Source organism: Phocoena sinus, chromosome 14 (genome assembly GCF_008692025.1).
Source record: "Phocoena sinus isolate mPhoSin1 chromosome 14, mPhoSin1.pri, whole genome shotgun sequence".
NCBI lineage: Eukaryota > Metazoa > Chordata > Mammalia > Artiodactyla > Phocoenidae > Phocoena > Phocoena sinus.
In genome coordinates, this window is record NC_045776.1 from 63072856 (window position 1) to 63086200 (window position 13345).

The following is a 13345-nucleotide window of genomic DNA, read 5'->3' on the forward strand; positions in this document are numbered from 1 at the left end:
CACACATGCACACGTAACACAGCAGGCTGGGCTTTGCAAGGCTGGCACTGCTGTGTTCTTGGTCTGTTCCTGTCAGTCCCGTCCTTTGTGGTCTGCACCGGCAGGAAAGCCTTGGATTTGACCTCTGTCCTTGGGACACTGATTGTCACAATATGCTGTCCAGGGGGCCAGGGTGGGTAGAACAAGGGATGCTTCTGGAGTGCGAGTCCCAGATGCCTCCGTAGACCAGGCTGCAGGGGAGCAAATGCTCCCCGGGGCAGGATGGCAGGACTGCTGGGCTGGGGGTGTCGGCCAGGGGAGCGGCGGTGCTGGGTCCCTGAGCCCCGAGCTTTCAGAGAGCACCTGCAGGAATAAGGAGGGGCTGCCACCAGGTCTCCCTCAGACCAGGGTGTTCTGCAGACCCCCAGACAATTGGCTGGGCTGCCTGCTCTGGTCCATCTCCCGCACTTGCCCCCGTGTTCCAGCCCATGTCTAATGCATGTGAGCCCTGCCTGGACCCCCAGAGTCTGAGAGGGTTTCCCCTCCCCTCCCTTTGATCTGCTGACTCAGTCAAAGCGTGTCCCCTACGCACACATCATGCTTTGCTCACGGCTGTACCCCTGCTCCAGCCCCACACAGCCCACTTGCATGGCGAAGGTGCAGGGTGAGCACGGTGGAGCCCCGTGGGGCAGGCTTTTGCCTGCCCGGCGGTGTTGGTGGGAGCAGGCAAGCAGGAAGAGCATACCCCGAGCCAGGACCACCCCCTGCTGACCTCCATCTCCTCCCGCAGATGATGACGCCTTTGAGCCAGCAGAGGCCGCCCAACTGACCACAGGGGATGGTGGTGGTGAGGGTGCAGCGCCCCGGCGCCTGGAGCAGCCCCTGCCCACCCCCAGGGCCTCTCTGGCCGAACTGGAAGACTCAGCCGACAGCAGCAGTGTCCTCCTCGTGCCCCCTGACCCTGCCCAGAGTGGCAGTGCCCTGGCCACAGAGGCGCTGCCGGGGGGCGGCCGCCACAGCCGAAGTTCCCTCAATACCGTGGTGTAGAGGACGGCGGGCCCGAGGCCCAAATGGGCAGGGGAGCACCTGTTTGCCGTTGAGAAAAACGCTGATCCCCTTGGGAGACTTGAGGGGCCCCTGAGTGAGCCTGGACCCAGCTGCACAGCCACACCCCTGACGGCGGGCACACAGATACCACGCCAGCCCCCAGGGTGCCAGCACCTGCCTGAGGGTCTTTGGGGGCTTCAAACACACGCATAGCTTTGGGTCACTGTCTTTTTCTTTTTAAACGGCAGAAGGATGACAGAGTTGGTGAGACCACACGTGTCAGGAGCAGGGAACAAAGAAGGCGCCATACGCTCTAGTGGGGCTGGACACTCCAGCTCTGATGGACTTGCTTGCTGCCACTCACCCTCCAGAGGAGCCCGGGCTGCCACGCACGCCTAGCTAGCTGCCGCTCGAGAAGGCGCGCCCGGGTGGCGGGTGTCTGAGGACTGTCAGTGCAGTCGGGGCAGATGGCCTTGGAGGTTGCCGCAAGGGCTGCTCTGGGGGTGGTCCCCCAGGTCCAGTTGTGAACATCCAGCTGTGGGGGCTGGGGGCTGGCCTGGTGCCCGAGGTGCCCAAGGCCCTGAGGAGGGCAGCTGGGAAGGAGGCTGGACTCTGTACTGTCTTTCCAGCTGGGCTCCGTGAAGCTCAGTTGCACACCAGGAGGCCTCGGCCCCACCCCAACCATTCTCTCCCCGGCATCACAATGCGTGACCCGCCCTGGGCAGCTCTGGGGTCAGGCTGGGCCCTTTAGTCACGCATGAGTGTCCTGGCCCTGGATCCTCCACTGGGGCTGGCTCCTGGCTGCTGCCCTCTGGAGCCCCCACTCCTGCTGAATTTGCCCCTGGACCTGGCCTGCCCCCACCCCACCTTGTTTGTGCCATAAGGGTTGTGTCTTTGGGGGGAGGAGGGATGGCTGAAATTCACATCCTGGGCTGTCCATCTCCCAGAAATCCACTTCCTGCCCACCACCGCCACCACTGGAGCTATGTGCCCAGTGGCCGCATGCCACCTTCCTGTCCCCAGCAGCAAGGTGCTGGGTGTCCTACTCTGGGGGGCCTTTGACTGAGGGTCACTGTTGCCTGTTTCTGGGCAGTGGTCTTGTCTCCTGACATGGGGTTTTTAGCATTTCTGAGGTTTGGAGGTTAAGCGGGTTTTGTGCGATTTTTAGCACATTCATATCTTTTCTACATTGAATGTTTGGATCTTTTCTTTGTTGTGTGCATGTGTATCTGTGTGCGTATGTGTGTGTATGTGTCTAAGTGTTTGCAGGTGGTGGCGGTACATGGGGACTCAGGCCTGGGGCTCCCCTTTCCAGGGCCAGCCATGGCGTGCTGGGCGGCCCCAAGGCGTGGCCCTCAGCTGAGAGCAGGGAGCCCTTCCCTGGCCCCTCGTGCCCTCCCAGACCAGCAGTGAGCGGGGGATGACTTGAAGTGGGTGCTCTGTGGTGACAGGCCTCGCTGGCACAGTCTATTTCTGGACACGTTCTCACAGTCTCCCATTGGGGACCGTTTTGTTCTTCCCAGGGCAGCATGAGCTTCTCAAGTTGCCCACAGACTGGGGCTCGGCCCACAGGAGCCAGAATGCTGCAGGCAGCCCCACGCGGGCAGGCTGCGTGCCGAGCAGGCCTGCACTCCCCCTGCCAAGGACTGGGACTGGAGAGTGGCTGCACTGGCTGCTGAAGACAAAGCAGAACGCGTGTCCTGCCTCCACTGTGTTCTGGGCACTGAGCAGCTGTCACAGGCCTTGTTGGTGCTAGGTGAGGGTCCTGAGCACTCCTGCTTTGGAGTGGGCTCCCCCATGGAGCCCCAGAGGATCCTGCCCCCAACAGCTCAGGGTCCCTCCCAACCCCCGTGTCTCTGGCCCAGGCCTCAGACCCGTGTGTACAGGGCAGGGCTCCCAGGCCCGGAGCAGGCTGTGGGGGCCACAGATGGGGGCCTGCTTCTGGACAGGCCAGGGCTCCGGGGTTGCTCAGCCCACGTGCAGCACTGTTTCAGGCCTTGCCTGCTGCCCGCAGTGTCCGCAGGAGCTAGTGCCCCAGGGGCTGAGCTCCACTGGGGGTGGGGGTGGGGGAGCAAGGGGAGAGGTGGGGTCGGCCTTCTGCCCAGGCCAACCGTCATGAGATCTGGTTGTGCTCCGTGGTCAGACGAATCCCAACCAGCCCTGGCTGAGACTCTTGTGCTCCTGTGAGAGCTGCTGACCTGCTTGGTGGGGGTGGGTGTCTATAGGCCATTGTCTCAAGGCCTGTTTATGTTTTCCTTTCACTAAGGGTTTTTAGTTTGGGTTTATTTTGGTTGGGTTGGCACTAATTCTTAAGATGCTGTGAGAACCGTTTCATCCGAATGCCAAATAAATTTGTGTTCTGGAAGAAGTGTGGTCCATCCTCGGTGAGGCCCCAGCTGGAACAGGAGGCTCCAGCCAAGTTGGGGCCGAGGGACAGGTGCAGAGGTGGCTGTGTGGAGGAGTTGGGCCACCTCTGGAAGCCAGGGCAGGCGTGGGGTTCTGAGACACCTATCCCTTCCGTTCTGTGGTCGTGGTCTTTTCAATAATTTCTCAGTTCCTGATGTGAGGAAAGAGGGCGCCCAGGGGACTCAGCCTCGGTTGGGTCCTCGCGCTGGGCGGGCAAGGGGTTGGTTTAGGAAAGACACTGGTGCGGCCCCTGGGGGCTTGGGGAGGCGGCCCTCGGGCCTGAACGCCTGCGGGGCGGCGGGCGGTCCGGGCAGCACCGCGGACAGCGCCTTGGTGGGGGGCGGGAGGTTGGGACGCGGCCCTCGCGCTTGGGAAGGGCGCGTCCGCCGAGCGCATTCCGGTGCGTCGTTCTTCTCTCCTGGCCACTCGCGGGGCGGGGAAATCGGAACCCCGCTTTCAAGAGAGCGATTGGGGCTCGGGCCACAGCCTGGGATCCGCTGGGCGCCGGGACCTCCGAAACTGCTGCGGAAGCCTGGGTCCCACCGTGGCGGAGCGGAGGAAGCAGTGGCTTCCCAGACCCTTTGGTCTGCAGGGGTGCGCTGGTAGGAAAGAGGCTGTGGTCTTGGGGTCGTCCTCCCCACCCCAGGCCCCCAAGTCAAGGCACTGGAATCCAAGTGCCATTTCCCTCGAACTTCGTCCTTTTCTGGTGGCCTTGTCATGTTACTTCTGGTCTCCAGACCTCTATTTCCTCGTCTGTAAATGGGCATAATAATAGCATCCCCCCACCCAGGAATAGTTGGGGTGTGGGGGGGTCCGTGAAAGCGTGCAGCTTGGGTCGACGCCCGCGTTTGTTGCTGGCAGCCGTCCCTGCCCCGGGATCAGAGCGAGTGCCTGGCGAGCTCCAGCTGTCTCCCCACTGGAGGCACCGCCCCTCCGACCCTCCCCGCTCCTGGAGCCCCCAGGACTCAGCCACGCCCCCTAACACCCCGCTGGTAAATTCCCTCGCTGGTTTCCACTTATGCTGCACCATGCGGTCCCTGGGCTTGGTGCTCGCCTTCCTCGCCGTTCCGCTATTGGTGCGCGCCAACTCGAGGGTGAACGCAGGACCCTGCCTTTCTGCTCTGCCTTACCCTCCCCGGACGCTCCCTCTTCTCCGCTTTAGGCCCTGCCCCTAGTGGGGGGGTGCGACTTTTGGGGAGGAGAGGTTGGAATTGGGGTGACAGGAGAATAGGGTCTGCTTGGCATCCACTGGCCAAAGCCCTGTGCTCCCACCCTTGGACCCCGGCTGGGATGGTGCTCAGGGCCCAGATGGCCTGCGTCAGCCCAGTCCCCTCCCACTGTCTGCAGGTGCCTGGTGCTACGACTCCCAGGACCCAAATTGTGGTGAGGACAGAGTGTTGTGTGAGGCTGTGTGGCATTGGTCTGTGTCCTGTGTCCACTGCACTGATGTGGTCTCTGCGGGTTTTCTGTCTGTAGTCCTTGGTCGCAGCGATTGGGAGCCCACAGTGTGTGTATGACTGTCCCCCTCTGTGTGTCCGGATCTGTGGCTGCTGTGCTCTCCAGTCCTTCTGTGTATGCCAAGCTGCTCACATCAGGCGGGGACCCATAAGTGTGCCATGTGGCCAGCCCACATGTGAGCAGGTCGTGGAGGTCCCCAAAGTTGGCATGTGGCCGGGTGCCAGGAGACTCCCAGGCCCCTTCCCTGTGAAGCAGCTGCCTGCAGGGGCTGTACCTGTGATGGTGTTTGCAAACACTATGTCCAGGCCAGGTTTGGGGGGGTGGCAGTTGTGACCTGTCAGGTGGATGCTCTTCCCTGGGTGTGGGGAGGTGGGAGGGCCACCTTTGTGCACCCCCATGTCTCAGCCCCCCAAGAGACCTAGACCTGTTCCCCCAGGCCCCACCCACTGGAAGGAGATGGCCCCAACCTGTGGGGGCCCAGGCCAGTCCCCCATAAACATCGACCTTCACCGGGTCCAGCGGGACCCTACCCTTGGACCCTTCATCTTCCAAGGCTATGACTCAGCACCTCCAGGCCCGTGGACGCTGGAGAATCATGGTCATACAGGTCAGCACCCTGGGTCAGGCTCCCCCTCCCACAGACAGGGACAGCAACCCCCTGCACAAGGATCAGGATCCCCACACAGGAGATGAGACACCCTACAGAGACCAAGGACCCCCCCCCCCACAAGGGTCAGGAACCCCTACAGATGGATTAAGAGCTTCTACATAAGGATGGGAACGCCCCCACAGGAATCAAAATCTCCATAAATGGCACAGGAAGCTCCACACACACAATGGTCAAGACATCCCCCAGTGGAGGTCTGGAACCCCCACATAGAGGTGCCAGGAACCTACCAGTAGCAATCAGCCATTGTCCCTGAGGACCAGAAGTCAGGGCGTACCCAGAGGTCAGAACTCCTGGAGTCAACCCCCAACAATCCCATAGATGAGGTGGATCAGGACCCCCGCCACGGGAGGCTGCCTTCTCCCCTCCGTGCAGGGTCAGGGGTTTCCACTGCAGTCTGTGGAGCCCCACTTGGCCAGCCAGCAGAGGGGCCTGGACACCCAGGGTGTCATAGTTCCAAAGAGGCCCAGCCAGGGCGCAGACTGGCCTGAGGGGGTACCTTTGCTCGCACCTTGTGCCCTAATGGCACGAGGGCAGCTGAGTGGGGGAAAGAGAGGGTGTCATTTGTTCCCTCCCCCTCAGTGCTCCGCACGGACACTGGCCCGCAGAGCCTGCTGGAGATGCAGGGCGCCAGGCTGCCACCACCAGCCTAGCGTGCCCTGCAGCTGCAGTTCCACTGGCGGGGTCCCCGGGCAAGCAGGCTCAGAGCACAGCCTGGACGGGCAGCACCACCCCATGGAGGTGGGCCTGGTCATAGGGAGGGGTGGTGGGAGTGCCCCATGGAGGCCAGGGCAGCCTGGTGGGAGTAGCTGGGTACCTCCCGTAGTCTGTGTCTCCCCAGATGCACGTGGTCCATATGAACACCCGGTACCAGAGCATAGGGGAAGCCCGAGGTCACCCTGATGGTCTGGCAGTGCTGGCCCTGCTCTTGACGGTGAGGGAGGGGCCGTGTGCCTCCTGCAGGGAGGGGGGCTGCTATGTGACAGCCTGCTTTCAAGAAAGGGGGTCCATAGGGGTCTGTAGAGGGGACAGGTGGCCTGTGTAATCTTGGGTGGGCATTGGGGCCCCTAGAGGCTTTATAGGATGAATGGGTTCTGTGGGGGGGGTGTGGCCAGTGAGAAGTCGTGGACCTGCAGGGTCAGTGGGGGTGGCCCTCCCCCCAGCAAACCCCCTTCACCTCTCTTCCCACTTAGTCTACCCTACACCCCCCTCAGTGTTCCCCCCTTTTAAGACCCCCGCTCGAGCCCCTCTCACTTGGAGCCCCGTTCCCAGGATCAGGATTCTGACAACGCTCGGCTGTCTGTCCGGCCTGAAGAACGTGTCTGCGCGCGCGGTGAGGGACGCGGTTCCCCGCGGCGGGGGCGGGGCGACCGGACACCGGGAGATTGGTTCCAACCCGCCGCCGTCTCTCCCAGGGGCCTCCGTGAACCTGGCGTCCACCTTCCCGCTGGCCTCTCGCGCTTCTACCGCTACGCGGGGTCGCTGACCACGCGGTGCTGCGAGCCCGTGGTGCTCTGGACGGTCTTCGAGGACACGGTCCCCATCGGGAGCGCTCAGGTACAGCCCGCGCCCCCCTACCCCCCAGCCGCCCTGCCCTCCCGTGCGCCGCGCCTTGACCGCCCCCGCCCCACACCCTCAGGTGGCCCAGTTCCGGATCGTGGCCCAGGCCAGGCCCCCCCACCCACCCGGCTCCCGCCCCGCATCTCTCACGGAGAACTATCGGCCGTAGCAGCCTCTCGGTGTACGCAGGGTTGTACCTTCCCCCAGCGCCTTGATCCGCGCGGCAGCCCCCACCCCAGCCCGAGGCACGGGGCTCTCCTGGGCCTGGGGCTCAGCCTGTGGCTCTGGCAGGGGCCCTAGGATGTAGACACGACCACCTTCCCGCAATAAACGACTCACAGAGTGACCTTGGCCTCCTATGGCTGGGGGGAGGGGGGCGGCCTGGGCGCACCGCAGCTCCTACGGAGGCCTCCTGTGCCACCCTTCCCGACCCCACCACAGCCAGTCCCAGACCCCATCCAGAACCCCAGACCTCCCCAGATCCCCCTCGGGGAGAAGGCACCCCCACTCCCATCCTACACGTTATGCCTGAATCCTCCGATGAGATGGAGAAACTCCACCTGCTAAAGCCTAAAATTACTATTTTATTTTACAAACGAGCTGGCTGACCACCCCAGACACTGTGTGGTTTAGTGATGCCTCTAGCTGCCATTTCCCAGAGGCCAGGAGGTGAGAAGCTGCTGGATCCCAGCTCTGCAGCACAGAGTGGTGGGTCCTGGTGACAGGGACAGTGAGTGAAGGGCTGTCTGTAACAGGTGAGACCCGACCCAGGCAACACTCCGGGAAGATGGGCTGTAGAGTCTGATGTAGGTTGACACTGGAGAGACACTGCTGTCGGGTGACTGCCTGCCGTGACGCTACTTAAGGTAAGTGGCTTTCGTGTCACTGTCAAAGCAAAGCTGAGAGTCCAGGGGGCACTGACCAGATGCGCTCTGTCCAGGCAACGCTGTCCAGTAGAGGGTGGGCCCGACTGTCAGGGGAGTGAAGCTGGCTAGAGTTAGGCTGCTGTCCAGGGCCCACGGACAGCACATCCAAGTGACACTGTCCTGAGTGAACCTGTGTCCAGGTGACAGTGTCCCAGCAGCCCACGTGTCCCCGGTGTCTGTCACTTGGTGTGTGGGTCACACTCTCCACCCCAGTGCATGAAGGTCCGACCTCCTCCCTTGAGACCCTTCAAGAAAATACACTTGCAACCACCTCCCCCAGACAGAGGAGACCTTGGGCTCTCCCGCTGCGCTCACTCCCGGAAGCTGACATACCCCTGGCCCGAGCCTTACCCCGCCGGGACTCCGGCTCCAGCTGCGCGGAGCCAGCCGTACTCCCCAGCCCCTTCCGATACCAGAGCGCTAGCCAGCGGCGTCGGAGGACCCTTCTCGCTCCAAGCCCCGCTCCAGGAGCTACCTGGCCGGTCCCAGGTAGCAAAGCCCCGCGGCCGGCGGCGGCGCGCCAGACCCTCGCCCCGGGCTCCCTCCCCCTGTGCTTAAGCCCCGCTGCCCTGTGGGGCCCCCGGCGGCGTCTTCTTGAGGTTCTTCCGGGCCGGGGCCCAGCTAGCGCCGCCGTCGGCCGGGCTGTCCGAGGCGTTGTCGGTGGGCCTCGCGCCCGCGGCCAGGGCGTTCACGGTGCCCAGCGCCCGCAGCAGGGCCAGGCCGCGGAGGCCGCGGGGCTCGCGGGGGGCGGGCGGCGGAGGCGGCAGCAGCGCGCGCAGGGCGTCCAGCTCGGCCCGCAGCTCCGCGCGCAGGGCCTCAAGACCCGCGCCCAGCTCGGCGCGCACGGCCGCCAGGCCCTCCTGCAGCTGCCGCTCGCTCACCTCCAGGACGCCCGCCGGGTAGGTGGCCCCGCCGCGCGGCTGCCCGCACACGGAGCACACGGAGCCGCGGCTGCGCGCCTTCTCAGGCTCCGCGGCCCCCGCGCGGTCCACCAGCCGTGGCAGTCGGGGCGCGTCGGCCCGCGCCGCCGCCTCAGCCCGGAACTGGCACCGCAGGCGCGCCAGGCGGCCTGGGGCGCGGGCTTCGTTGGGGCTCGGCCTGTGGGGCTGCGGCCCGGGGTCCGGCCGGCGGCCCACCGCGCGCCGCAGCGCCTCGCTGGCACCGTACGCGCTGCGCGCCTGGGCCCACGGGCGCCGGGGCTCTGCCGCCATCCGCGCCGCCGCTGCCTCCACCGCCGCCTCCAGGGCCCGGCCGGGCCGGATCCCCAGCCCGTAGCCTAGCGATCAATGGGGCCCGGAAGACGCTTCGTGGAGAGGGCCTCCGGGACGGCTGTGGGAACGACCAAAGCCTCAGGGAATCTGGCCAGGGGCCCGCGGAACCCCCGCAGGGCTGAAACCTGGGCGAATGAGGCCCCGAGGAACCGGGGGAACGACGCCAAAGGCTTGAGTGTGCAGGACTTACCCGTGGTGCTGCGCTGTCAGTGGGTCCCAACAAGGGGCTTGAACAGGCTTCTGGGCAGAGGTGATGGGGACATGGAAGCGCTCAACCCCAAATGGGGAACCGAGCTCACATACTCTGCTCAAAGCCACAGTCCCCATCACAGTCAGGGGACGGCAGGTGTGGTCACGGCCTGAAGCCCTCCTCATTGGCTGGGGCCACCTCCTCCCATACCACAGTCCAGGCTGCTATCTCTGCAGTGCTCCCCTACAGCCCACACACAACATGCATTTCTGCCCCTGAATTCAAGATCCCCATTGCTCTCTGCTGGACCCCTGCCTTCAGGAGGCTGCTGGAGGTCCAGCCCATCCCTCACTGCTGTCTGTGCACTGGCCCTGTCCTCTTCCTCCTCTAACCCAGTGACCGTCTTCACCCCCTAAGCCTTTGCCTAGGCTGTTTGTCTGGCCTGGAATGTGCCCCCTGCTCCTCCCTCGCCTGGCTGCTCCCACTCATCCCACTTCTCCAGGGCAGCCTTCCTTGACCATCTCACCCCCTACCAGGGAACTCAGGCCCCTCCCCCACAGCACCCTCGCAATCATGATTAAATGGCTCTGTTCTCTGTCCACCTCCATCCACAGTAGGATCCCGAGTACGGGCCCAGTGGTGCTGAGCGGGTTGGATGTTGGATGAAGTCCTTGGGTGAATGAATCTGGGGCTGAGAGTCCCAGGTGGGGCCACCCCAACCCTGGCCAGCTGTGCACCTCCTTTGCCTGGCATTCAAGGCCCTCACGGCCATCCCTGCTGGCTTCCCTGTCCCTCCCACCTTACCACTGCACCCCATTCATTCTCACCCTGGTGCCTTGCCACACGCACTGCCGCCCGTGCCCATCACAGAGCCGTGGGCAGTGTGCTGTGGACCTCTCTGGAAGGCAGTATCCCCTGCCAACATGTTGTGCTCACGGCACCCGAGGGGCTAGTTAGGACTCTGGGTGCCCTGGGGCCTCCCCAGCAAATTGTGGGGAGGGAGGGCCTGGTGTGGATCCAGGCTGGGCTGGGAGGGGAGATGGCATGACAGCCACTGGAGCCTGTGTCCCCAGGGCCCACCAGGGCCTACCCTCTCTGCAGCTCTGTGCCCATGTGTGCGTGTGTGTGTGAGATTGGGGGTGCCGTCGACCCTGTTCTTGGGCAGCCTTGGCCCCAGGCCACTGTGAAGAGACCTGGATCCCCTCGGTTCATTCATTCATTGGAGCCTGTTGCTCTGGAAGGTGCAGGGAGATGGGAGAATTTGGTGCTCTGTCAACCGCTCTGACCCTCCATTCCTGCTGAGTCACCTGGCTCCTCAGGACCTCCAGCCTGTGGCTCTGCTGCTCCCTAGAGCCTTGTTAACCATACCTGCCACCACCCTCCCCTCCATAATTAAAGTACGACTGACACAAGAGCCCTGCATTCCTCTCCAGGCCTGCTGGAGCCCGGCTGTGAGGGCTCTGCCCTCTCTGAGCCTTACCTGTGAAATGCAGGAGGCCCTCAGGTCCCCAGGAGGGGACGGCAGGGAGGCCGAGAGGGTGGGAGCGGGTGTGGGAGGGACTCCAGATTTGCTGACCAGCAAAGCAGTTAGGGATGTGAGAGCCAGGAGGGCCTAGAGTGGGCTGCCCAGGCAGCCTGGGCCTGGGGAAAACAGAGGCCAAAGGAGGGGGTGTGATAGGAGCAGAGACAGACTGAGAGGGGAGGCCCTGGGGACCCCATGGGTCCTGAGGGAAGTTGCAGATGTGTTGGTTGGGGCAAACAGGCAGGGGTGGTCAGCACGACTCTAATCCCCAGAGGTCAAATTCAGTGAGGATCAGGAAGCAAGGTGTGGTGACCCTGGCCACATGTTCATCAGTGGAGAAGCCAGGGCGCAGGTGAGGCCTGCAGTGCGGAGCCAGGTTGGAGTGCCCTGGCCGGAGCTGGCTGGTCAGAGCCAAATGGCTGTTGTCCCTTCAGGGGACAGAGCTGCTGGGTGGGGGGCTGCACACAGGCCTGCTTTCCAGGTCCTCCCAAAAGCTCCTCACAGCCCTGGAGCCAGGCTGCCAGGGGGCTCCCTGTATGGGGGTGCTGACAGGCCCAGCTCCTCCGCAATCCCGTCCCTCTCTGTGTGCCAGGGGCCAGGCCAGCCATTTCTGTGGGAAGCCACCGACCCCCCCGGGCTGTCCCCAGCCGGGCTCTGTGCCTTCAGGCCAGCCCTCCCACCAGGCAGGGTGGGCAAGTAGCTGCTCATTAACTCAGGGAGGAGAGACCACCCTGGGCTCAGCCTCTGCCCAGAGAAGGGGGTGGTCACTCTCTGTGACTTCCCTGTGGTCACCCTTGCAGTCTGTTGCAATTAAACCCTGGCAGTCACCTAGGTGGGAGGTTTTCTTTCCCAGAGCCTGAGGGCAGTCGGGAGCCAAGAGGGCATTGCATGTTGGAGGAGCTCTGGTGGCCTTGGGGGGTGGGTAGGGAGCAGCCATGTGACTGCAGCCTCACAGTCCTCAGGGGAGCATCTGGTAATGCAGGTCCCCAGGTCCCCAACCGCATGAGGTAGAGGGGGTGTGGGTGCTGAGGGCACAGAGGTCTTTGTCTTCTGCAGTTGAAGCCCCACCAGGTTCTTGGCAAAGCGGGGGATGTGGCGAGGCAGGTGGCAGTCCTGAAGCCAGCGGGATCTGAGGGCCCATGTTGGGGGTGGGGGACACACCAGGCAAGGGCCCAAGGGGGACAGGACCTCTGTGCAGGCCACCCACCGGGTGGGATGGGGTTTAGTTTTGGAGCTGGTCCTGGAAGGGGCGGTGTGGCCCGGGGCTCTAGGGCAGGGGCTGTGCTCTCCCTCTGGCCAGACTGGCTGGGCCTTTGGAGGGTGAGCAAGCCGTCTTGGCGGGGGCCTGGACCGTGGGCCCTGGGCTGTAGGGAAGGGAAGGCTATGGTGCCCTTAGGCCCCCAGAGTGCAGGCCACGTTGTGGGACCTCGGTGGACTAAGCCGGCAGGTCTGGCTCAAGCCATCGCTCAGCACAGTTCTGGGCAGCTTCATCCTGCCTCACGGGCCACTGGTGGTCCCTGTGGCCTCGCCTGTCTCTCCCCACCCCACCCCCACCCCTGTCAGAGCCCAGGACGAGTCTCTGCTGTCCAGGAGATGGTGAGGGCGCAGAGGCGACAGAGGCAGGAGGGCGTGCAGCGGCCTGGGGAGGCCTGAGTCCTGAGGTCTCTCCTTCAAAGACAGGGTCAGAGAGGGGAAGTGACTCACTCTGGATCCTAGTGCTGGAACAGGGCTTCCTGTGGGCGCTGGACTCGGGCACACTTTGCCCCTGAACACCCCCTGCCCATCAGGCCCTGGAACTGTGCCATGGCCTCCTGGTGGCTCTAGCTACCCAGGCGTTCCCTGGGAATTGTTCTGGGTCAGGTGGCTCTGTGGGGGGCAACTCATTACCCGGTGTTGACCTTGTCTGACCTCAGTAATGAGTTCATTACCTGGTAATGGCTTTGTTTGCCTCATCCTGGCATCAGCAGCCTGGAGTAGCTCTGATCAGTCTGGGCTGGGCCCCTGGCCCCCCAACCTGCCCCAGGTGGGGCATCAGGCATGCCAGCATCTGTGTGTGCCCCGAGGGCCCAGCCTCTGCTCTCAATGGGACAAGCTCCCCAACCTTGGGCAGCTGAGGCCAGTCACCACTCTGTGCATCACCCTTCCACCCACAGATGGGGCAGAGCGGGGAGGGCCGCCTCGGATGGGCACGTTGCCCATGCAGGGGTCCTCGGTGTCCCCCTTCTCTTGCCAGCTGAGCCGGGGTCTCCATTCGACTGGCCCCTGGGATGGACCTCGTCTCATCATTCCTGGTGAACGGGACTGGGCCCCATCAGGATC

The 13345-nt window shown here is 63.9% G+C and overlaps 2 protein-coding genes across 4 annotated transcripts in view; both read left to right on the plus strand.

Annotated features, from left to right (window-relative positions):
• Positions 1-3391, plus strand: part of DGCR2 (DiGeorge syndrome critical region gene 2) — a 72438-nt gene extending 69047 nt beyond the window's left edge. For both annotated transcript variants that reach the window (XM_032603371.1, XM_032603372.1), the window contains exon 10: positions 770-3391. In XM_032603371.1, coding sequence (XP_032459262.1) covers positions 770-1026 — 257 coding nt within the window. In that variant the 3' untranslated portion in view covers positions 1027-3391. The remainder of the gene's footprint in view (positions 1-769) is intronic.
• Positions 3392-3521: 130 nt separating this feature from the next.
• ZNF74 (zinc finger protein 74) overlaps positions 3522-13345 on the plus strand; it is a 32600-nt gene continuing 22776 nt past the window's right edge. For both annotated transcript variants that reach the window (XM_032603370.1, XM_032603367.1), the window contains exons 1-6: positions 3522-4815; positions 5327-5497; positions 6399-6491; positions 6830-6890; positions 6973-7114; positions 7873-7983. The gene's annotated coding sequence lies outside the window, so the exon portion shown is untranslated. The remainder of the gene's footprint in view (positions 4816-5326; positions 5498-6398; positions 6492-6829; positions 6891-6972; positions 7115-7872; positions 7984-13345) is intronic.